Source organism: Podarcis bocagei, assembly GCF_964188305.1.
Source record: "Podarcis bocagei genome assembly, chromosome: 1".
NCBI lineage: Eukaryota > Metazoa > Chordata > Lepidosauria > Squamata > Lacertidae > Podarcis > Podarcis bocagei.
In genome coordinates, this window is record NC_138125.1 from 4,954,082 (window position 1) to 4,979,831 (window position 25,750).

Here is a 25,750-nt window from a genome sequence, read left to right on the forward strand (position 1 = left end):
GGGCACCACTGTAGCTGCTTTGCTTCTCAATATTCTCTGGTTGGCCTCTGTTATTTTCTCTTACCAATAGGGAACCTACGTAAGGACTCTATATGGGCTCTTGGGTACCCCATAAGGGAAAAGGGCAGATTTTTGTTTACAACATCAGGGACCGATAGTCTTGGGCATTGTGGAGCGGGAAACATATTCCCAGGGTGAGCAGGATGGCTTGCAGCCTGGACCCTGTCACAACAGTGATAAGGACTCAGCGCTGAAAGAGTCTCAGTTCTCCTGTTAACAAACAACAATGGCCACAGCAGGGGCAAAGCAACTCTGGTGTCAGCTCCACTGAAGTTCTGAAGTTCCCTGATTTTCTGAGCTTATGAGATCTCAAGTTTGAGTGGATCTCTGGGGACCCTGGATGTGGGCTTACTTTGGCCACAGTGGCGCCATACAGTCATACCTCGGGTTACAGACGCTTCAGGTTGTGTTTTTTTGAGTTGTGGACCCGCCGAAACCCGGAAGTGTTTCGATTTCTGGGAATGGAGTTGAGAAACGACCTAACCTGGGGAGAGAACAGCAAAGACCTGGTGAAGAAAGCACAGCAGAGGTTATATTTTCTGAGAATCCTCCGGAAAAACAATCTCTCAAAGGACCAGTTGATGGCATTTTACCATTGCACTGTAGAGAGCGTCTGGTCTGTGCGTGTGGTTTGGGAGCTGCACGGCCAGGGGAAAAACAATGCTATCCAGGGTTGTAAAGACTGCAGGGAGAATTATTGGGTGCACTCTTCCCACCTTAGATCAAATCTATGCTGCTAGGTGCCATAAGAAAGCGGCAGAGATAGCACATGATAGTACGCACCCCAGAAATGATCTCTTTCAGCTTCTGCCTTCTGGAAGAAGGTACAGTGGTGCCCCGCAAGACGAATGCCTCGCAAGACGGAAAACTCGCTAGACGAAAGAGTTTTCCGTTTTGGAGGTGCTTCGCAAAACGAATTTCCTATGGGCTTGCTTCGCAAGACAACAATGTCTTGCGAGTTCCTGCTGTTTTTTCCCCCTCCCCCCCTTTCTAAGCTGCTAAGCCGCTTATCAGCTGATCCGATCAGCAGATAAGCCGCTAAAAGCCGCTAATAGCGCTAATCCGCTAATCCTTCAATGGGCTTGCTTCACAAGACGAAAAAACCGCTAGACGAAGAGAATCACAGAACGGATTCTTTTCGTCTTGCGAGGCACCACTGTATAGGGTTATAAAGGCCAGGACTAGCCGCCTGAAAAACAGTTTCTACGCTAATGCAATTCTGGTTCTAAACGCAGCATAAGGGGTTTCTGTAGTATAGTGTGTTTTAAAATGGGGTTTTAGAGTTTTTTAGGGTTTTCTGAATGTTTTATGTAGTTTTTATGTCGTTTTATGTAGTTTTTATGTAGTTTTTATGTAGTTTTGTGGTAGTTTTATGTAGTTTTTATGTAATTTTATGTAGTTTTCAATTTCATTGTTCCGCAAGGGACAATGACAATAAATATATCGTATCGTATCGTATCGTAACGGGTACTTCTGGGTTTCAGTGGTCGCGCATGTGCAGAAGTGCTAAATCACGCTTTGAGCATGCGCAGAAGTGCCAAATTGCAACCTGCAGATGCACCACTGACGGTTGCGAATGCTGTGGGTTGCGAACGTGCATCCCACACAGATCACGTTCGCAACCCGAGCGTCCACTGTATATTTAAAGTATCGTGATGCCACTCTAAACATCTTATGGCTTGCCGCAAAGAATCATGGGAGCTTTGCCAAGTGTCCCTATTTTCCAGGGACTGTCCTGGATTCACAGAAGCCGTCCCGGTTTCTGATTTGATCCCGAAATGTCCCCCTTTTCCTTAGGACGTCCTTCTTTTCATCAGAGGGTATGGTAGGACGTCCCTATTTACAGCGGAAAACTGTTGGAGGGGACATCTGTATTTTCAGTGGAGAAATGTTGGAGGGTAATAATAATAATAATAATAATAATAATAATAATAATAATAATAATAATAATAATACGGTAATAATAGTTTTATTATTTAGATGCTGCCCATCTGACTGGAGTTGGAAAAGCTTCTGGAAAGGGTCACAAAAATGATCAATGGGATGGAGTGACTTTTCTATGAGGAAGATTCAGGACAGAAAAAAATATAAAAGTGCAAAGGTTTTCCCCCCTCTTTTTTTTTTTTTTTAGCTAGTCATATATTTTTATTTATTTATTTATTTTTATTGGATCGTGCTGTGGTCCATGGGGTCACGAAGAATCAGACACGACTAAACGACTAAACAACAACAGATAAAATACTGAGGAAGATGGACCAACTGTATGACTCTGGATCAGGCCACTTCTTTGCCCAAACTATATCCCCCTCAGGCATCCCTCCTATTGCCACCCCCCCTTTTATATGAAGGGTCAGAGCTCAATAACGGAACATCTGCTTGTCATGCAGAAGGCACCGCATTCAATCCTTAGCATCTCCAGGTGAGAATGGTAATCGCTCCTGCCTGAAACCCTGGAGGGCAGCTGCCGGTCAGAGTAGACAATATTAAGCTAGATGAACCCATACACTCCCTTAGTCTATAAGGCAGTGCCTTTGATTCCAAGCTTTTGTGTCACCTCTCCTTTGAGTTCCAGAAAGCTGCTGTGTTTTTCTGTCACTTGTAATATGTTCCTTGACGTGCTCCTGCGTCCAGTTACACTGAACCCCCCAGACTATTCCCAGCTGTTTCCCAGTGACACAAAGAACATCCTTTTATAATTACAAAGAAGAAGAAGAAAAGGAACCGTTGTTCAGTCATTTGACATGCATTTGCAATGCCCTGGGGAGAAATGGAACATTTCCTCTTCCTTTAACTTTAGTGCAGTGTTTAATTAATTCTTTTAGGGTGCAAAGGCCAGAGGCACAGGCAGAGGGGAGAGACACAGGCCTGCATTTTACTAAATAAAAAAAAAAATGATAAAAAGCTGAATTCCATATCAAAGAAGACTGCAGTCTTGCACTCAGTACAAACTCTGCAGTTTGCAAAAATCTGCATGTGTTTCCCCAGGCACGACTTAATTTGCTTCCTTTTGAAGAAATCTTGTGAGGAGCGCAGTGTGAAGCACATATTCATTCTGTAAACAAGCCCACAGTAATTCAATGGAACGTCCAAAGTCAGGAGCAGTTTATCTTGGAATCTCAGGTGGTACTTTAGCTTTGCTCTTCCACCTGAGCTTTGCATTAGAACCACTGGCTTAAAGGTTTCGCTATAATGGGGTGCTTCAGGAGGAACTGTCTATTGAGCAATGATTCTGAATTGTCTACAGAGAGGTTACATGTTGTTGTGTCAAAGCAGGTGCGAGCCAACACTTTGCAATTCCTTTTCCCATCAGTTTACTTCTTGCAAAGAGTTTGAGCCATTCCACACGCCCTTCCACAGTGGGGACATAGGTTTCCAGGTGGGAGTTGATCACGGTGTGGATTTGCCAAGTGTGCCTTCCTCTTAGCACGTTTCTCCCTTGTATCCTGAGTTCGAGTGTCTTCAAAGCCCATGACCCCTTTGGTAAAGGCTGTTCTCCTATTAGAGTGCTCGCAGGCCAGTGTTTCCCAGTTGCCAGTGTTTATACTACATTTTTAAAGATTTTCCTTGAGAGAGTCTTTAAACCTCTTTCATTGACCAACAGAATTACACTTTCCATTTTTAAGTTCGGAATAGAGTAGCTGCTTTGGAAGATGATCATCAGGCATCCGAACAACATGACCCGTCCAACGAGGTTGATGTTGAAGAATCATCGCTTCAACACTGGTGATCCTTGCTTCTTCCAGTACACTGGCATTAGTTCGCCTCTCTTCGCAAGTGATGTGTAAAATTTTTCGGAGACACCAATGATTGAATCTTTCAAGGAGTTGGAGATGGCGTTTATACGTGGTCCGTGTTTCACAAGCACACAGTAAGGTTGGTAGTACAATAGCAGAGGCCTTTGTGGGTCAAAGCAGGCTCTGAATTGCTCAGGGATGAAGGAATGCACTCTGTATATGCTCAGAGGTACTACTCTTTATTACTGTCTGTTGAAAATCCGAGGGCTCTCTTGGACAAAACAAAGACACCAACCAGGATAACTTGGAGCAAAACAGCAGCCTGTAGGCTTGGCCTTTATTGAACTGATGCATCAGGGTGTTCCCCTCACTTGCAGGAGAGAGGAAAAGACCCAGAACAATGGGCTGCAAGACCTTATAAAAACTTTTGAAATTCCCCTCCTCTAGGTCAAGCCCACCCCCAGAAACATCATGCATACATTACAGAAAGGAGGGGTTGACATCATGCATACATTACAGAAGGGGTTGACATCATGCATACATTACAGAAAGGAGGGGTTGAGGGAGGAGTTGTGGTGGTAACCTGAGTGTCCTGTCACCTGGCTGGTTCCTCCTTTCCCCCTCCCCATGAGTACTTTCCAGGTGACAATGGGGAGTTTGCAGTTTCCTGCCCCCAGAGGGAAAATCTGATCATTGTCCTTTGTTTCAGCCTGTGGTGAATCCACTGTTCTTTGTGATTTTTGATTGTCTTCTGTCTGGGATTATCAGGGTTGACATAGCAACTGGGCAGGGCTCCTGTGGATGTGCTGGTATGCTGAAGAGATTATGGCTGACCAGAAACCAAGCCACCCTCCTTTGATATTAAAATAAAAATGGAACAGTGCAAATCCGATGTATGGTTGATTTTCTATGAATTCATAAGAGAAATGTGGCGTATGTAGTGTGTGAGTGTGTGTGAAGTTTGTACAAACAGAATGATTGGGGTGGGGGGGTTCCTGCTACAGTTCCCCCCTTCGGAGATAAGATTGCAAAGGTGGCTACTTTGCAATCCTTTTCTCCGCACAATTTAAGGTGGTAAAAAATAACCTGGTATTCTCCGTCCCAGATGTGTGTGTCCATGTGAACCTGAAAGGGACTTGGGTATCATGCTACTTTAAGGATATTTGCATAGAAATATAATGGTGTAACAGTGCACATAGTTAGACATAGGATATCACGTAAATTAATAATTTGTTGCTCAGTTACTTGTGGTATTCTAGCACCTTGGAAGAAATATTTTCTCAATAGTGATCTATGCTTTACATTTAGGCAGGAAGGTCCACTAATGACTGAAAAGTGCAGTTTGCTTCCCCCCCCGCCATTTTTGTGTTCTCAGGTGTCAAGCTAGCTGTTTTGTGGTCTCACACCGACAGTGCTACAGCAACACATCCTGTCTGTTGAATCCCCTCAGGGCTTTCATTTAACCATGTCGCCTGGCATTCACCATAGCTGGCACAGGTTTGGGCATCTCGTGAGGGAGAGGTCTTCGCCTTGGCCTTTAGCTATGGGATTTTATTATAGGCTGTGGTCTTGGGCTCATGAGAAGTTGCTCACTTGCACTTAAAGGACCAAAAAGCTAATTGCAGCCTGGATACACTTGCCCAATTCAAACTGAGTCCAATTTGAATTTATGTGCCCATGGTTCTCAACCTTTCAAACCAGTCTGTAAAGGAAAACCGTTCTTAAAAGGGCACTTTGTCCAAATAAGTCAATTTAACTCTATAAGGGATCATTCCTACTAAACCAAAGCATACGCACCTTCATGTATCTTATAAGCTTCTCCTTGGTAAAGCAAGTTTTTGCACATTTTAAAATGGATAGGGAAAGTTGGCAGAGTGCCAGGTGGGACAATGAAATGTGGTTATCTAAACATTGGACTACACAATAGTGTGAGCTATCAGAAGGTATAAAATGCATGAGAATTGGTGTGCAAGCAATAAGACATTAAACATAAAAATTACACACAAAAATACCCCCCCTTGTGGAAATAACACACTGTTTCAACATTCCTACATAATAACACTTAATACAAAACAAACTAATTAAATATCAGTTGCATATCTTGACACAATTCTGATCTTTTACGCATGTATCTTTTGAATCCTGGAGCACAGAGGCTTGAGGTTCAAGTGAAAAGATGTCCTTGCAAGTCAACTCCACCCCCCTTTGTCAGGCCCACTCCCCTGGCAGTCTATATCCTTTGAAAGAGATAGCTGTGGGCACTTTGAAAACTCTGGCGTTGCAGGTCTTGTGATGGCGAAGGGGTTGGGTTGTTGCTGCTTTTCATCATTGCACATCTGTAGAAGTGATATCCTGTAAGGGGCAGGGTTTTGGGGCGACTTAAAAACACAGTTAGACAAGAAGGATGTCCTCCAGTTTTCATGGGAAGCTGCAAATAATAAAAAATCTTAGCACATTAAGCGTTTCATTCATTCCAATATTATTATCACATTTTCCTATAACTACTGTTATTATCTGCCAAGTTCGTTTGCTTTCCTTCACTTTGGAGAGAAAGAGAACTGTAAAAAATACAAGGTTAAAATAATAATGAAACACACACAATGACTTATGAGGAACGAAAAATAAATAAATGCTAAGACACACAATTTTAAGAAATCTGAAGTAACAATGAAAATAAAAGAGTGTTTCTTGAAGTGACAACATCGGCTATAGGACAATACTGGAAAATGACTTAATACCAAGGAAAAAAATGAATGGCAATTTAAAGTTGTGCAAGTACCTTGCACTAGCCAAGATGACAGAATTAATAAGAAATGCTCAGGCAAAAGGTAAACAAATACCATTCCACAAACAATGTTTGGTTGTGCTTCGATTAACTTCATAGACATCATGGAGAGACAGATTAAATAAATGAAAACAGATTATTTGTAACTTTAAAAAAAAGTGTCAAAGCCACAAAGAGATGGAAGTCAAACTGTAGCAGGGATTCAGACTTGTTTCACAGAACAGAAAGAAAGTTGCTGTGGGAGGAAAAAGGGACAAACACTTTGTTATCGGGGTTCACATATCCTGTTAAAAGGGAAAATTATTTCATGTGAGAAGTCTGTCAGGAAATGCTGTTCCTAAAATTCCCATTGAGGGGGGGAATGCTTTGATATTTACCTGTGAAAATAATTTGGCATGTTAAGATTTGGAACCTGGAAAGCTCTTGACTTTTTGATGGGCTAGTTTTTTTTTGTTTTTTTTGTTTGTTTGTTTTTTTAGCCTTTTGTCTTAAATAGCCCCTGGAGCAAAGACAGATTAAGGGTGATTTCCCTCAATGGTTCCTCAATGGTTCCGAGTTTTCTTTTACATTTGGAAGAAACCTCCTCTCCCCCCTTACAGTTCCCCCCTTCCTCTCTCTCTCTTCTTTAGCTGATCTAGCCTCTGTGCATGTGCAGAGTTCATGTCTCAGCAAACCTTTTATACTATTGAAAATGTTGCATCCTTTGGCTAAATTACCATTTGAATAAGGGAAGGGAAGGGCAAGGAGTAGATTTTGAAAACAGGGTTTGATTTTAAACCAAAAAGAGAAACTCAGCAATTTAAGTATTCACCAAAGCTAGCAATTTCAGCCCAAGCAAGAGACTGCTTCCTTTATGTACAGGAAAGGGCTAATATCCTTCTGGCCATTCGCGGAACAATCAACCGCTCTCTTATTTATGAGTAAAAATGGCCAGAGTTAGAATTCATAGGATTTTTTTTTTTTTTTTAACATTCTCAGCCATTTCAGCCTTACCATTTGCAGACAAATTCTACTGCCCTTTATTTACAGGATGGATGGTCAAGGCGTCTATGTATTGAGCTGACTTTGAGGTCTGATTTTTAAATAGTAGACAAAATGATAAACACTGTAATCACCCAAATGCTTGATGTTACCAGTTGTGCTTCAAAACATCATGGCTTCATCTCGCACCTTTTAAAACTAAAAAGCAAAGCTAGGCTGAATTTCAACTCCATTACCACACCAGAATTTAAGAATTACCCTCCAATGCTTGCAGACACATGGTCTTCCACACAGCCACAAATTGGGAGAGTTGAAAGGGACCCTGGGGTCATCTAGTCCAACCCTCCAAAATATAGGGTTCACAGCAAGATTTCGCAGCAAGATTTGTATTACCAGAGAGAGACACACATACTTATGTACACAGACACAACTGGGGAAGAGATCACAAGCCATGCGCCTATCATGTACTAAGGAAGAGGAAAATAAAAGTTCATAACTTTACACAGAACCCTTTTTGCAGATCTTGAGATAGTTTGAGTGAGTTTGAAATGATATTTAAGGAAGAAGTGAACAGTTTTCGTAAGATAGGGAGAGGATCTCTTATAAAGCACAGTTAAAGCAGCCCTAGATTTGATTTTTGATTTTTTTTTTAAAGGGAATACACAAGTGTTGCCCCCTCCCCTCTTTGCAGTTTCCTTTAAAGGAAGCTTACTCGGGAGTAAATTTACCTGGCACAGAAGTAAGAAGGGAGAAAACAACTGAAAGAGGCAGAGTGAAACAAGGGGGAGGGGGGGGCATTTTCTAACAAAAGAGGCCATGAAGTCTTATAGAGACTGATATCAGGAGCCTTACAATAACTCTTCTGTCCAACCAAATCAAAGTTAAAACTGGACTCAAATATTTTTTCTTAGAATGAACACCATACTTTTATAGGCATACGCTTAATGAAATACATACACTGCATTTTAGCTTGAGAGAGCAGTTGTGCTCAACTAGGCTTTTGCAGCAGAAACATTAGGTTAACTTCTCCTTCTCACAAACTCAAAAGTTACAACAAACATCATTTGCCATTAGACTTAGAATCACCCTCCTCACTTAAAACTAGAAGAAAGAGGTGGGGTAATCCCCCTTTCAGAACACAAGTAGCACGTATACAGGATTTCACCACTTGGGAGGGAAACTCTCTTTTAGAGCCTCTCTCAAATAACAAACATTTGCACACTCCATTCTCCATTTTGTTTTGTTTAAGATTGATAAGGCGCAACATGGCTTCCTTTGATTTAAGATTTTTTTTTGAAGCAAGCTTGCAATTTAAAACTATGTGCATTTAAGAACATGGGCTGTTATTATATCTACTGCCTTCTGTGCACCATTAAGTTTACAGTTTCATGTTCTAGCTCTAGGCTACAGTTTAACAACACAAACTTGACCATTTTTCCCCTTTATTTTATTTCTATTTTTTTTTCTCTAATTGGAGATGACAAGCTGGAGGGGCATATTAGAATCCTCTCTGGGGCAAAAAGGCTTCATGGAAGCTTTGTTGCCAGGAGGAGTCCAGCTAGGGTGTTTCGTGAGCTCCCATTCTCTCATATGTTATTATTGGGCCTTTTTTTTTTCCCCGTTAACGAAGTACGCTAAAGACAGAAAGAGTGGAAACACACACAAAAGGGAGGAAAGGCAATGGGAAAGAAAGGGGGGGCAGATAGAAGATCCTTTCAGTACTCAAAGTACCATTGACTAACACAATTCCTACTTATCTTCAAGCTACAAACTCATTTCAAGAAATCTTATACATGAACTCAAACTTCATCCACGGGACACCTGGCCCGAAAACTTCTACCACGGGACACCTGGCCCGAAAACTTCTACCTCGGGACACCTGGCCCGAAAACTTCTACCTCGGGACACCTGGCCCGAAAACTTCTACCTCGGGACACCTGGCCCGAAAACTTCTACCACGGGACACCTGGCCCGAAAACTTCTACCTCGGGACACCTGGCCCGAAAACTTCTACCTCGGGACACCTGGCCCGAAAACTTCTACCTCGGGACACCTGGCCCGAAAACTTCTACCTCGGGACACCTGGCCCGAAAACTTCTACCTCCCCTTCTACCCTCCACAACAGCCTCCTGCCTAGCCTTTTGGACTAAGTTCGGGCTCCCTACTGGACGCCTGTGCAGTGCAGTGCCAGATCGGGGGTCGAGAAAACAAATTGTAGGGACGCCTCCGAGGGAAGACGTCAGAGAAACAGTAAAGGAGCCTCGCTTTCCCGGACTCAATTCCAAGACGGAAAACGGGGGAGAAAAGGAGAGAGAGATTAAGACGTTCCTGGACGACCCCGAGGGGAACGCCGGAAAACAGCAAAAGGTACCACAATTTCCCCGGCCAAGCACCGCGTAAGAATTTGTGGGGAGAGAAAGGGAAAGGTTTTGACGTTCCTAGACGACCCCGAGAGATAACGTCAGACAGAAAAGTTCCGCGATTTCCCTGGCCACCCTCCGAGGGGGAGAATCGGGGGAGAAAAGGAGAGAGAGAGAACGTACCCGGCCGACTCCGAAGGATACCGTCAGAAATGAAAGAAGGAAAGTCTGGCTGTCGTGGGGACGTTACTTTTCCACCCCCCTCCCAATGTATTTGACTTCAAACCATACTCACGTTCGAAGATGTCCCCCGCAAATCTCAGGATCCTTTTCTTTTTAGCCGGCTTGACCTCGCCTTTGCTCCCCTGGTTGAGCTTTTGGTGACGATTGATTACCGCCCGCAAAGAGGAGGCAGGGAGAGGAAGAAGGATCTCTGGGCTAAGGTTGCCCAGTGGCGCCTGATCCCTTCTATCTCCCCTCTCACCTTTACAGGAGAACCAAGGGTCCCTGAGTCGCGGTCGCCAACTGTTAAAGGAAAAATCCGAGGGCTCTCTTGGACAAAACAAAGACACCAACCAGGATAACTTGGAGCAAAACAGCAGCCTGTAGGCTTGGCCTTTATTGATCTGTTGCAACAGGGTGTTCCCCTCACTTGCAGGAGAGAGGAAAAGACCCAGAACAATGGGCTGCAAGACCTTATAAAAACTTTTGAAATTCCCCTCCTCTAGGTCAAGCCCACCCCCAGAAACATCATGCATACATTACAGAAAGGAGGGGTTGACATCATGCATACATTACAGAAGGGGTTGACATCATGCATACATTACAGAAAGGAGGGGTTGAGGGAGGAGTTGTGGTGGTAACCTGAGTGTCCTGTCACCTGGCTGGTTCCTCCTTTCCCCCTCCCCATGAGTACTTTCCAGGTGACAATGGGGAGTTTGCAGTTTCCTGCCCCCAGAGGGAAAATCTGATCATTGTCCTTTGTTTCAGCCTGTGGTGAATCCACTGTTCTTTGTGATTTTTGATTGTCTTCTGTCTGGGATTATCAGGGTTGACATAGCAACTGGGCAGGGCTCCTGTGGATGTGCTGGTATGCTGAAGAGATTATGGCTGACCAGAAACCAAGCCACCCTCCTTTGATATTAAAATAAAAATGGAACAGTGCAAATCCGATGTATGGTTGATTTTCTATGAATTCATAAGAGAAATGTGGCGTATGTAGTGTGTGAGTGTGAGTGTGTGTGAAGTTTGTACAAACAGAATGATTGGGGTGGGGGGGTTCCTGCTACACTTTCAAGAAAGGGTATATGGTCAATAACTAATAACTTCTCTGTAAAGATTGCCACTGTGAAGACTGTTATTAGACACATTTCAGGTCTTGAAGCAGATGTAACCTCACTGGTAAAGAATCTACGTACTCTAAAACAAAAACAACCAAAAAGAAAAAGTCTATAAGGATTGGGGAATCTTTAAAGAATCTTTAGAAAACAATGGAATAAAAGGAAACATCTTAGCAGAATTAAACTGATCCCTGTATTGTATAAATATAAGTTTGTAGGAAGGTAAAAAGAAATTATATAAGAAATATGTAACTGTGTGGTATCAAGTAATGGATAGATAAAGTGCAGTGAGATTAATTGGAAGTCAGTTTTTAATTTCTTCTCTATAAGTTTTATAAATGTGTTCAGTATCAGGAGTATATATGATGATAATTATATTAATCTTCTTGTATCTTATAGGGTGTGGTTTGTTTGTTTGTTTGACTGTATGTTTGTTTACTTGTATGTACGTCTGTTTTCTCATAAATGTATTTATTTTAAATTAATAAAAGATATATTTAAAAAAGAATCTACGTACTCTAGAACAGTGTTTTTCAACCACTGTTCCGCGGCACACTAGTGTGCCGCGAGATATTGCCTGGTGTGCCGTGGGAAAAATTTGAAAGATTTAATTATTATTTTTTCAAATTTTCGCCCACTAGGCGGGTGCCGGACTGTGTCCTGGGTATGGGGGGGTGGGGGTTTTGACCCCACCCTCGGCCAGCAGGGGCGCCGATTGGCGCTCTTCAGGGGGACACCCTCCACTTTTCTGATGTCCGGGCTGTGATTGGTCCAGACTCCAGCCTGGACCTATCACAGTAGGACATCATCTTCCGACTTCCTTCCCGCCCAAGCACAGTGTGCGCAGCAGCGGAGAGAAGAAGACGTCACGACTCGAGTCACCAGGAGGACCGGAGAAGTTGTCATTTTATTTCTCTTCAGTCTCCACTGAATGCCTTGACTGGGTTAGGGACCCTTATAGCTCAGCATCAGTTGGTGGAAAGGACATGACTTTACAGAAGCAGGAGGAACTAACTGAACTGAGACAAAATCGTGGTTTCAAGCTAAGATTTGCTGATCTACCTTTGGACAGTTTCTGGTTGGATACTGCCAAGGAGTTCCCCCTTCTGGCAAACAAAGCTATTTTGACGTTGCTCCCATTTTCCACTACATATCTGTGTGAGATGAGCTTTTCAAGCATGATTGCTATAAAAACTAAATACAGAGAGAGACTGAGAGCTGTTGACGAAGAGCTACGTGTGTGTCTTTCTTCGATTCCAGCCAGAATATCAGCTTTGTGTTCAGCCAAACAGGCCCAGGTTGCACACTGAATAAAGTATTTTAAAATTTTTCATATTTCTGTTTACTTACTATTTCATAATAAAGTAACTATAAAATACTTTCTTAGTGTTTATTTGATTCCTATCCAAGAGAATTACTTTGTATATAGTCAATATAGGCACAGAGTTAATTTTTTTAACATTTTCTAATGGTGGTGTGCCTCGTGATTTTTTTCCATGAAACAAGTGTGCCTTTGCCCAAAAAAGGTTGAAAAACACTACTCTAGAAGACAAAGCTGATAAAGCTGAAAGGACTACAATAAAGAAGAAAGGGGAGAAAGAGGTATGTGGTACACGGTCAAATACTGGAGGCTGAAGGAGTATGGCAAAAGATGTTGGTTGGGGCTGGAACATTAAAAGTAGCTGCAAGAGATTATCTCCACCTCCCCTGCGCTACCACCCACAACCTGATGTAATAAGCTCTGATCAACAACTGTTAAAAAGCCAGAGGCTGACTGAGTTGGGGGCTGACACAATCTTCCCAGCTCCATAATGTACACAGAAGAAAGAAGCTTTATGGGGTGAAATTGCTATGACGTTTCTGGTTGCCTGCTGCAGCTTGTTAAGGAGGAAACTGAAGGGAGAGAGGATGTTGTTTAATTGTTTAGTCAGGCGTGTCTGACTCTTCGTGACCCCCAGGACCAGAGCATGCCAGGCCCTCCAGTCTTCCACTGCCTCCCACAGTTGGGTCAAACTCATGTTGGTAGCTTCGAGAACACTGTCCCACCATCTCGTCCTCTGTTGTCCCCTTCTCCTTGTGCCATCCATCTCTCCCAACACCAGGGTCTTTTCCAGGGAGGCTTCTCTTCTCATGAGGTGGCCAAAGTCTTGGAGCCTCAGCTTCAGGATCTGTCCTTCCAGTGAGCACTCAGGGCTGATTTCCTTCAGAATGGAGAGGTTGGATCTTCTTGCAGTCCATGGGACTCTCAAGAGTCTCCTCCAGCACCATAATTCAAAAGCATTGATTCTTCTGCAATCAGCCTTCTTTATGGTCCAGCTCTCACTTCCATACATCACTACTGGGAAAACCATAGCTTTTACTATACGGACCTTTGTTGGCAAGGTGATGTCTCTGCTTTTTAAGATGCTGTCTAGGTTTGTCATTGCTTTTCTCCCAAGGAGCAGGCGTCTTTTAATTTCGTGGCTGCTGTCACCATCTGCAGTGATCATGGAGCCCAAGAAAGTAAAATCTCTCACTGCCTCCATTTCTTCCCCTTCTATTTGCCAGGAGGTGATGGGACCAGTGGCCTTGATCTTCGTTTTTTTGATGTTTGATGTATTTTATCTCCACTGACAATATTGCCAGTGAGCTTAAGAAGAAAGGAATTTCAGATGGAACCACAGGAGGGGAGAAAGTTCCGGGGTACCACTTGTGGCTCCCCCCTCGGGGCGTCTGGCTGGCCCCCCCCGTGCGAAGAGGATACCATGGCCTGATCCGGCAGCCAGGCTCTCCTCCTGGTCCACTGCGCCCCTCTCTGCGCGACGTGCCTGCGCCCAAGCAGCGGGATCCAGCTGTTCCGATGCGCGCCGGGCACCAAGGCCGCATCCCCGACGGGGCGGGCAGCCAGCGGCGCTGCAGCTGCTGCGCCCGCCGAGCCTCTAACGAGCTCCAGATGTTGCCGTCGGGGGGGTGGAGTGTGTGTGTGTGGGTTACTGGCATCCTCTCTAGTCCAGGAGGGCTTGATTGGCCGCTGCCCGGGCTCCGGGCAGCCAATGGAGAGGCGGGAGAGGCGCCTCCGGCCCCGCCCTGCCCTGGGCCAGCTGCCGGGACTCGAGGGGGCGGCCGTGGGCTTCGCGCCTCCCGCTCCGGAGCTGCGCCCGCCCCGCCCGCTTCCCCTTCCTCCTCCTCCTCCTCCCGGAGCAAGTCCATTGCGAGGGCCATGCTGGGGGAAGCCGCGCTGCCCGGGCTCTTCCTCCTCCTTCTCCTGCAGCTGCCGGGTTGGGGGGCTGCCCTGCCCCGAGCGCAGCTCTTCCCCTTCGGGCCCCCGCGCGGCGACCGGCAGCTGCCCGACGGCGACGACGAGACCTCGGCTCCCGTGCAGCTGCCCAGCCCGCTGCTGTACTACGAGACCCGATTCAGCCAGGTCTATGTAAGTCCGACGCCCCATAGAGAGAGAGAGAGATCGGGGGACTTGGGGGGAGAGGAGCAGGGCATTCGTCTAGGGCAGCCTTCGCCCAGCGGGTGCCCCGCAGATCTTGTTGGACGGGACGGGGATGGATGCGCCCTGCAGCTGTTGGGCGGGGCTGATGGGGGTTGTGCCCTCCAGGTGTTTTGGATGGGGCCAACAAGGGGTTGTCTTTGCCCTCCAGATGTTGGATGGGGCTGTACCCTCCAGATTTTGGTGGGCAGGGCGTTTGGGTGTTGTCTGTGCCCTCCAGATATTGGGGGCTGACGGGGCTTTCTCGTGCCCTCCAGATGTGCCGTCCGGGGCGGATGGGAGTTGCCATCCATCAACATCTGGAGGGCACCAGCTTGGCAAAGGCTGGCGTCAGGCTCCTGGTTGGAGGATGGTGCCAGCCCCAGGGAGAAGCCAAGGACTCACCCCCCTGCTGAGCCAGCCCAGAGCTGTGCCAGATGCCAGAGGCAGGGAGGGGTCCTTGGCCGGGCATCTGTTTGCCCAGGACATTCCTGGGCACTCAATAGGAACTCTGTGTGTCCCTTTCCGAATATCCTTTTCCAAGCCGGTGCTCCGTCCCTCGACACACGCTGCAAAATCTCTGTCGCCAATTCCTCTCCAGTGATGACACATCCATTTAGCTGGGTGGCCTTTTGGCCTTTGCAAACCGAGGACTTGAGACCCTTCCCCAATGCAGTTGGGGGTATACAATGCTCCCCCTGCTCAGAGTAGCTGCATTGAAACAGACAGACATAGCAAACTTGGGTAAATTAACTTTGATGCTCTGCTCCAAGCACAACCCTTTGTAAATGTAGGGTGGCTGTGCTGCTGTGGTGATCCATTTTGGGTCCGGCTTTGATCTGGCAGCTGGTCCCGACCCACTGACTGAAGGCTAATGGTCGAATTCTGCCACATCTCTCCACATCTACTTATTTGAAAAATAGAAAAAAATGCAAACGAAAACCTGCTAGATTTTAATAACTAAAAGGAAATAAAATCAACAGCTTTTCATCTGCAGATGTGTTTTCTTAACCTTGATAGTGAGTTGGTGCTGCTCCCATTTTATGGATGAGAAACTGAGGCTGAAAGGCAGCAGCCTGCCCACAGCCTCCTGTGGCAGAAGCAGACACACAGTTTCCTTGTGAGTAAGGTTGTTATTGTTGAGCCTGGAAGTTCCCAGGCTCCATTCTTGTCCACGGTTGTAAACTCACCAGGCAGTCTTGAGCAAACCTCCACTTTCCTAGCTGCCTCCCACTTAATCTGGGGAATTTTCCTTGCAGGGTTGTTTTAAGGATTCCTGCAGAATGCTCTGATTATTTTTATGGGCTGCTTGCAAGTGGAGTTTTTAAGCACTATACGGATGTATTATTTTATTTCTATACCTACCCCTCCTCCCATCTGGGAGCTCAAGGCAGTTTATCATGCAGTAAAATCTCTGTCGCAAAAATATTTCACAATTGCATTAAAAACTGCAATCTAACATTTGCAATTGCTGGGTCCCGGGGATGCTAAATCCCCGAAGGCTCAGGTGAATAAAATAAGCCCATAACTGGTGCATAAAAGGGAGTACAGTGGACGCTCGGGTTGCGAACGTGATCCGTGCGAGATGCACGTTTGCAACCCGCAGCGGCATGTCTGCGCACGCTAGGGTTGCGATTCAGTGCTTCTGCACATGTGCAAAGTGTGATTTAGCACTTCTGCACATGCGCGACCGCCGAAACCCAGAAGTAACCCCTTCCGGTTTGCGGCAGTCCGCAACCTGAAAAAATGCAACCTGAAGCATCTGTAACCTGAGGTATGATTGTAATGAGGAGGACAGCAGCATTTCCCAAGGGAAGGAGCTCAGAATCTGGGTGTCACCATGGAGAAGGCTGCCCCACCCCAAACTTTCCCTAGTGGTGACAGCAACTGATCTCATTCCACAGGCCAGTCAGTATTAATTTCCCTGATTATCTCTCCGGCAACTGGGACCTACCGTATTTTTCGCTCTATAACACGCACCCGACCATAACACGCACGTAGTTTTTAGAGGAGGAAAATCCGTAGGCATGCCACCCGTAGGCATTCCCTCCATAACACGCACAGACATTTCCCCTTACTTTCTAGGAGGAAAAAAGTGAGTGTTATGGTGCAAAAAATACGGTAAATCTTTCTTACATTTCTCCATCCGGCTACGAGTAAGCAATTAGATGCCTGTGATTCACTTAATGCATAAATTTGCCCAATTCTCTTTTAAAGCCATCTAAAGGTCGGGGTCCATCACTGCCTCATGTGGCAAGGAGTTCCAGGGTTTAACTCTGCGCTGTGTAAAGACTATCTTTTCTCTGCCCCAAATCTTCCAACATTCATTGGATGTCCACAAGTTATCGTGTTACACGAGAGGGAGGGAAGCTTTTTCTCTCCATTCTCTCCACGCCATGCATAAATTTACAAAATTCTATCATGTTGCTCCTTCCTTGCTTTTTCATTAAATGAAAAAGTCCTAAATGCTGCAACCATTCCTCAAAGGGCAGTTGCTCTGTCCCCTCCACCATTTTGGTTGCCATTTTCTGAACCTTTTCCAACTCTACCGTATCCTTTTGAGGCGAGGAAACCAGAACTGTACAAACGGTTAGCCCAGAGATGGAAGGAAGGAAAAGTTCCCCCCAGAGAGGAATGGAAGATCAAACTGATGGACTATGTGGAGATGGCAGAAATGACTGGGAAAATCAGAAACCAGGAAGAACAGAATTTCAATAAAGAATGGGGGGAATTTATAACTTACCTTGGAGACTACTGGAAACAGTTGAGCTCCTAAGCAGGATTTAAATAACACTTATAATGTAACAGGGACGCGGGTGGCACTGTGGGTTAAACCACAGAGCCTAGGGCTTGCCTATCAGAAGGTCGGCGGTTCGAATCCCCGTGACGGAGTGAGCTCCCGTTGCTCGGTCCCTGCTCCTGCCAATCTAACAGTTCGAAAGCACGTCAAAGTGCAAGTAGATAAAGAGGTACCGCTCCGGTGGGAAGGTAAATGGCGTTTCTGTGCGCTACTCTGGTTTGCCAGAAGCGGCTTAGTCATGCTGGCCACATGACCCGGAAGCTGTACGCCGGCTCCCTCGACCAATAAAGCGAGATGAGTGCTGCAACCCCAGAGTCGGCCACAACTGGACCTAATGGTCAGGGGTCCCTTTTCCTTTACCTTTATAATGTAACAAGAACTAGGAGTGCATGGAATATTTTTTTTAAAATGGAGTGACTTAAAATATGCAGCGAAAAAAGATTAGTGATGGAGGGGTGGGGGAAATTCCAGAGATTCAATTGATTCTTTGTTTATCTTTCTATGATTTATGATTTTGAATGTCACTTTTAATTTGTAAAACTAAATAAAAATTTATGATGAGAACCGTACAAACCTTTAGTCTTCCACTGCGTTTGATATTTGATCACTTTATTCATTCTTCTTTGACCTGGCTCCCTGACAGGTTGGGACCAATGGGATCATTTCCACCCAGGACTTCCCTAGAGAGACCCAGTATGTGGACGATGATTTCCCCACGGACTTCCCCGCGGTTGCTCCTTTCCTGTCGGACATCGACACCAGCGGCGGGAGGGGCAAAATCTATTACCGCCTGGACGACTCCCGGGAGGTGACGGATCGGGCTGCCCAGCTAATCCAGGCTGGATTCCCCAGCGCAGACGGGTTTGCCCCACACCACACCTTCATCGCTACCTGGGAGAACGTGGGGGCCTACGAAGAAGTCAGCCGGAACTCAGAGCCTTCCAAACAGGTGAGGCGATGGTTTGTGACGTCTGCATTTCTGGCAATTTCTGCTTGGGGTGCTCCTTGGGGTGCGCCAGTGTGGTGTAGTGGTTAAGAGCAGTGGACTCGTAATCTGGTGAACTGGGTTCGATTCCCTGCTCCTCCACGTGCAGCTGCTGGGTGACCTTGGGCCAGTCACACTTCTGTGAAGTCTCTCAGCCCCACTCACCTCACAGAGTGTTTGTTGTGGGGGAGGAAGGGAAAAAGGAGATTGTTAGCCGCTTTGAGACTCCTTCGGGTAGTGATAAAGCGGGATATCAAATCCAAACTCTTCTTCTTCGTCTCCTGTCATTGGCCAAGCTGTTGGGATCCTATAGGGCATTTGATACAATAGAGAGGGAAGAGATACGGACAGCCGCTGCTCCCATTGGGATGGAAATGGAAAGGTGATTTGGTGTCAGGACCAGGTCAACAATAAATCACATGGTGTCAGTGAAGTTAACTCTGTATTCAAGGAAACAAGGACTGCTCCGGCATTCAGGCTTAGCGATCCCAGCAACTCTTCCTGGTAGCACAAGTGCTGGATCTGGCAGAACTCAGTGCTCTTTGAAACCCTGGAGAGAGGCTGCCGGTCAGTGTCGAACAAGATGGCTCAGCTTTCTGACTCAGTTTAAGGCAGCTGCCTAGGAAAAGGCAAAGAGGGCTTTCCGTTTTGGGAAAGTCTGACTGCTTTTGTTTTGTTAACCGTTTTAACCTCTGCATTGTTTTGTTGGGTGGGTGGGGGATGTCTCTGTGAATGATTCATGCCCGTGTCTGTTGGGAACGAAAGGCATGTTTCAGATTTTCCGCCACGCATTGAAATGAAGGCCCTAATGGCATTCCTGTAACGAGGTAGGTCTGCAGATATCTATTTTTAAATCGATTTGCGCACATTTAAAAACAACACGAAAGGGCTGTAACTCAGTGGGGGTGCCTCTGGTTTGCATGCAAAAAGTCCTGTTGTTGTGTTTGTTATTGTTATTTCTATCCCACCTTCTTCCCAAACCGAGCCTCAAGGCGGCTTACACAAATTAAATCGACACAGATATAATGCAAAATGCTTAGAACATTTACAGCCGTACCTTGGTTCTCGAACGTAATCCGTTCCAAAAGTCCATTAGACTTCTGAAACGTTTGAAAACCAAGGCGTGGCTTCCGATTGCCTGCACACCAGCAGAAGCCTTGTTGGACGTTCGGCGTCTGAAAATCGTTCGAAAACATTCCGGGTTTTCGCTGTTCGGGAGCCAAAATGAATAGAATTAAAGCCACACACACACACACACACACACACACACACACACACACACACACAGTGTGTGTTAATAGACTGGTTCAGTCCCTATCACCATCAGGTTGGGCTGTGAATGTCCCGTGCCAGAAACTGTGGAGCTGCCAGTCAGTGCGTGCAACACTGAGGTATATGGCAAGTGGTCTGGCTCAGCGTCAGGCAGCTTCCCATGTCCCATAACCCTGGCGTGCTGTTGTGTTTTTAAATGCCAGGGAACATGCGAAAGTGGAGGTAGCCAATGTGAGCTCCCTCAGCCCAGATGGTTGCAGAATTGTTTGCCTTCAGGCCCCCAGATCCTCAGAGCGGCAGGCTGCCTCTTCCTGTCAAAGACCACGGGGTGGGAGAAAGAATCATAGAGTTGGGAGGGCACCAAGGGTCATCTAGTCCAGCCCCACAGCAGTGCAGGAATCTCAGCTAAAGCATCCATGACAGAAGGAATTTCCAAGCTCTGCTTAAAAACCTGCAAGGAAGGAGAATCTACAAGCAGATCGTTCCACTGGCGTAATAATAATAATAATATTTTTTATTTATACCCCGCCCATCTGGCTGAGTTTCCCCAGCCACTCTGGGCAGCTCCCAATCAGAGTTAAAAACAGTACAGCGTTACATATTAAAAACTTCCCTGAACAGGGCTGCCTTAAGATGTCTTCTGAATGTCAGGTAATTATTTATCTCTTTGACATCTGATGGGAGGGCGTTCCACAGGGCGGGCGCCACTACCGAGAAGGCCCTCTGTCTGGTTCCCTGTAGCCTCACTTCTCGCAATGAGGGAACCACCAGAAGGCCCTTGGCGCTGGATCTCAGTGTCCGGGCTGAACGATGGGGGTGGAGACGCTCCTTCAGGTATACAGGACCGAGGCCGTTTAGGGCTTTAAAGGTCAGCACCAACACTTTGAATTGTGCTCGGAAACGTACTGGGAGCCAATGCAGATCTCTCAGAACCGGTGTTATGTGGTCCCGGCGGCCCCTCCCAGTCACCAGTCTAGCTGCCGCATTCTGGATTAATTGCAGTTTCCGGGTCACCTTCAAAGGTAGCCCCACGTAGAGCGCGTTGCAGTAGTCCAAGCGTGAGATAACTAGAGCATGCACCACTCTGGCGAGACAGTCTGCGGGCAGGGAGGGTCTCCTCCTGAGTACCAGATGGAGCTGGTAAACAGCTGCCCTGGACACAGAGTTAACCTGCGCCTCCATGGATAGCTGTGAGTCCAAAATGACTCCCAGGCTTCGCACCTGGTCCTTCAGGGGCACAGTTACCCCATTCAAGACCAGGGAATCCCCCACACCAACCCGCTCCCTGTCCCCCCAAAACAGTACTTCTGTCTTGTCAGGATTCAACCTCAATCTGTTAGCCGCCATCTGGCGTAGGCTTCCAGAGATTCTGCGTTGAAGATTTGGGTCTCAGCCGCCCTCTTGGGTTGAGGAAACTGAATTTGGGCTGGCAGAATTTGCCCTCTGCCTCTGTTTGAACAAATGTTGGGTGCTCAGAGTCCATCGAGGGTGGCTTAGGAACAAGCAAGGCAAGCTGACCTTTGCCCTTGCCCTTTGACGCTTGACCCCACCGGAACACTGTTATCTGTCAGATTTCCCATTTAACTCTGGGTTTAATCCTGCGTGTTTAGATGGAAACCTCCGGGAAGAACCCAGCTTTGTGCTGAGGCCACTGTTCTGTCATTTCCGCTTGCCGGATGGGACACCCCCCCCCCAATCTCCTCCACTGCATGCTACTCTGGAGTTTCTCATGACCCCCCCGAGCCCATTTTGGGGTGCACAGGGGGAAGGGGGGAAAACCCCATTGTGCAAGCGGAAGTCCTTGTGCAACGAGACTCATTTGTTGTACACTGTGCTCAGTTTCTTCGTTTGCTTAAGGGAAGAATCCTTTGTAAACTGCTGAAATGAATCTGGGAAAATGCCAGGCATTGCAAATAGGCTCGGGCCAGAGATTCCCAGCAGATCATGTCCTTTGGAACTCCTTGCCTCTTGATAATCAGGCAGGCATCTTCACTGTACAGTGGTACCTCAGGTTACATATGCTTCAGGTTACAGACTCCGCTAACCCAGAAACAGTGCTTCAGGTTAAGAACTTTGCTTCAGGATGAGAACAGAAACCATGCTCCAGCGGCGTGGCGGCAGCAGGAGGCCCCATTAGCTAAAGTGGTGCTTCTGGTTAAGAACAGTTTCAGGTTAAGAACAGACCTCCGGGATGAATTAAGTACTTAACCTGAGGTACCACTGTACTCTTTTCGGCGAGTGCGAAAAACATTTTTGTTCAGACGAGCCCACGCAGATGCCTAGAAAGTTAATGTGAGTGCTATTCCATTTTAGTTTTTAAACTTTTGTATGTTTAGAAACTTGGCGTGAGTTTTAACCTGCTTTTAGTCTCTTGTCATCTTAAGCTTCCTGCAAGTCTTAAATTATTGCTGTTAGTTTTTCTGGGTGACCATTTTATCGCTTTATCTTTTTCGTCAACCTCTTTGAGTGTTTTTTTATAAAAATAATAATACGTTTTTTAATTGTGATTGTCCCATAACATAGTAAAATTGCAGCTCTAAAAGATACAGAACAAAAACAGAAGAAGGAAAGAAAGGAACCATAGGAATAAGGAGAGGAAAGAGCGAGAAAGAGAAAATAAAGAAAGCAAAATAAAAGAAACATTAGCCAAAAATACAAAAGAAGAATTTCTTCTTCATGAAACAACAGCCTGCTGGATCGAGAGCAACTCTTCCCTCCTGTGGTTTCCAGCGGCTGTTACTCAGAAGCAAAAATCTTGGGCCTTAGACTCTGCAGAGCTGCTACCAGCCAGAGCAGACACTATCTGCTTAGATAGCCCAAAGGCCGGATTTGCTCTTGGGCTGGTGAGGCAGCCTCCTTATCTGAAGCTAAGCAGCTCAATAGAAATGACAGTTTGTCTCAGTTTGCCAAACGCGACCACTTCTGGAGGAAAGCTTGTGGCCGTCAGGAACATCTGAATTATTTTCAAGGGAATGCTGTGAAATTCGTTGCTACACATTTTGAGATTTCCCCCCTCTCCTTTTCCACTTCTTTTTCATTCTGACAAAGGCATGGCTTCATCAGAGCCAGAGCCCTTGGCTACGTCCCACAATACTATCTTTTTTATTTGTTTACTTAACATTTGCAAAGTTTTTTTTTTTTTAGTTCGAGAGGAAAATCCCCCAAAGGCTCTTGCTGAAATCCTTATCAGCCGGAGCGGGGATGTCCATAGTTTCTGCATTCCAGATCTCCAGGCACATATTTGGACATGCGGCCACGACGGCCTCAGGCACTGCCTTCCGGCCCCGCAATAGCGCTGATACCCTCTAGCACAAAGGTCTTCTTGGGTGCAGAAGGTGCTTGCTCAGGAAACACGAGGTTATCGGTGAGGAAGGGTGACGTCTATGATAGGAATTTTATGGTCTTAGATATATGGTAATGTTCATAACCGCACATACATAGATCAGCACAGAAAGACCAACTGGGAACCATTTTGATTCCTAAACTGACCAAATGTTTTCTCTGCAAGGTCAAAATGGAAAAGCCTCCCCATTCTCTCTTCCTTCACAAATCCTGTCTCAAGGGTATGTCTGTGTTTGAATAGGGTGTGAGCCTGTGACCTGGCCCAGGAACTAAGTATTTATCTGGCCAGGCTACCCAGGAAATCCAATCAAGTGACCTGCCAGACAGGAGTGCTCTGATGTCAGGAGTGCTCTGATGGTGTTTCCTGCTTGGCAGGGGGTTGGACTCGATGGCCCTTGTGGTCTATTCCAACTCTATGATTCTATGATTCTAGGAGATAAACAACAACAGGAGAAAAACAATATTCAAATTTCTGTTTTAGACTGCCTTTTCTGTGATGTAGGTGTGATGTATCTGAGCGGTGGTCTTAGGTTGCACCCTTTCTGTGATGTAGGTATGATGTTTCTGGGGGTGGTCTTGATCTACAGGGTGGCAATTTCAAAAGTCTTTAGAAGGCCTTGAATGCCATTTTTCTGGGTCCCTCCTCTCTCCTGCGGGTGAGGGGAGCACCCTGTTGCAACAGATCAATAAAGATCAGGCTTACTAGCTGCTTTGCTTCTCAATATTCTCTGGTTGGCCTCTGTTATTTTCTCCTACCAATAGGGAACCTATGTAAGGACTCTATATGGCCTCTTGGATACCCCATAAGGGAAAAAAGGGCATATTTTTATTTACAACAGATGGCAACCACGACACGTCGATCTTCTGCCTCTCCAGGAAGCACCCCAGACAATAACGCCAGGCCATTTCAGATTGTAAGCTCCTCGGGGCAGAGAACTACCCTCTTGGGCTGGGGAAGCTTTAATAGGTCAAGGGAAGTAATAGTGCCACTGTATTCTGCTCTGGTCAGACCTCACCTGGAGTACTGTGTCCAGTTCTGGGCACCACAATTCAAGAAGGACACTGACAAACTGGAACGTGTCCAGAGGAGGGCAACCAAAATGGTCAAAGGCCTGGAAACGATGCCTTATGAGGAACGGCTAAGGGAGCTGGGCATGTTTAGCCTGAAGAGGTTAAGGGGTGATATGATAGCCATGTTCAAATATATAAAAGGATGTCACATAGAGGAGGGAGAAAGGTTGTTTTCTGCTGCTCCAGAGAAGCGGACACGGAGCAATGGATCCAAACTACAAGAAAGAAGATTCCACCTAAACATTAGGAAGAACTTCCTGACAGTAAGAGCTGTTTGACAGTGGAATTTGCTGCCAAGGAGTGTGGTGGAGTCTCCTACTTTGGAGGTCTTTAAGCAGAGGCTTGACAACCATATGTCAGGAATGCTCTGATGGTGTTTCCTGCTTGGCAGGGGGTTGGACTCGATGGCCCTTGTGGTCTCTTCCAACTCTATGATTCTATGATTCTATGAAGGGTTGCGTTCTCTCAAGGCTGGCCTCCTGGGGGCCTTATGCCAGAGGTGGGAGGGGCCCTGAGGCACAAGTGGGTGGGGCCAAAGGCGGGACTTGTTACCTATTGTGCATAGGTAAAAGGTACAGTGGTACCTCTGGTTACGAACGGGATCCGTTCCGGAGTCCCGTTTGCAACATGAGCAGAACGCAACCCTCGTCTGCTCATGTGTGGGTCACGATTTGCCGCATCTGCACATGTGCGTGACGTCATTTTGCACGTCTGCGCATGCGCAAGCAGTGAAACCCGGAAGTAACCCTTTCTGGTACTTCTGGGTCACTGCGGGACGCAACCTGAAAAAACGTATCATGAAGCAAACACAACACGAGGTATGACTGTAATGGTAAAGGACCCCTGGACGGTAAAGTCCAGTCAAAAGTGACTATGGGGTTGTGGTGCTCATCTCGCTTTCAGGCCAAGGGAGCCGGCATTAGTCCACAGACAGCTTTCTGGGTCGTGTGGCCAGCAGGACTAAACTGCTTCTGGTGCAACGGGACGCCGTGGCGGAAACCAGAGCGAACTGAAATGCCGTTTACCTTCCAGCCACAGTGACACCTATTTATCTACTTGCACTGGTGTGCTTTCGAACTGCTAGGTTGGCAGGAGTTGGAACAGAGCAATGGGAGCTCACCCCATCGTGGGGATTCGAACCGCCGACCTTCCGATTGGCAAGCCCAAGAGGCTCAGTGGTTTAGACCACAGCACCACCCGCATCCTTTGTACATAGGAGCCTCTTGCAGTTCAAAGGCACCGTACCAGGTTTGCAAAAATCACTCAATGAAGGCGCAAGGCTGTGTCATGGAAAAGTACGACCCGGGAAGGGTTCTTCTGATGTTGAGTGGAATCTTGTTTCCTGTAACTTGAATCCCTCAGTTTGGGTCCGATTTGGAGCAGCAGAAAGCAAACTTGCTCTATCCTCTGTGTGACAGCCCTTTAGCTATTTGAAGATGGCCATTGTATCTCCTCTCAGTCTCCTCTTTCCCAAGCTATCATGGAGGGTAAGCCTATTCTTCTCCTTCTTCTCCTCCTTCTTCTTCTTTTTCTTCTCTTCTCCTTCTTCTTCTCCTCCTCCTC

The 25,750-nt window shown here is 46.4% G+C and overlaps 1 protein-coding gene across 1 annotated transcript in view; it reads left to right on the forward strand.

Annotated features, from left to right (window-relative positions):
* The first annotated feature begins 14,374 nt into the window (after nt 1-14,374).
* The window catches only part of NID2 (nidogen 2), a 100,401-nt gene continuing 89,025 nt past the window's right edge, over nt 14,375-25,750 (forward strand). Inside the window, exons 1-2 of the mRNA XM_081191170.1 lie at nt 14,375-14,669; nt 18,161-18,466. Of these exons, the coding sequence (XP_081047296.1) occupies nt 14,460-14,669; nt 18,161-18,466 (516 nt within the window). The 5' untranslated portion in view covers nt 14,375-14,459. The remainder of the gene's footprint in view (nt 14,670-18,160; nt 18,467-25,750) is intronic.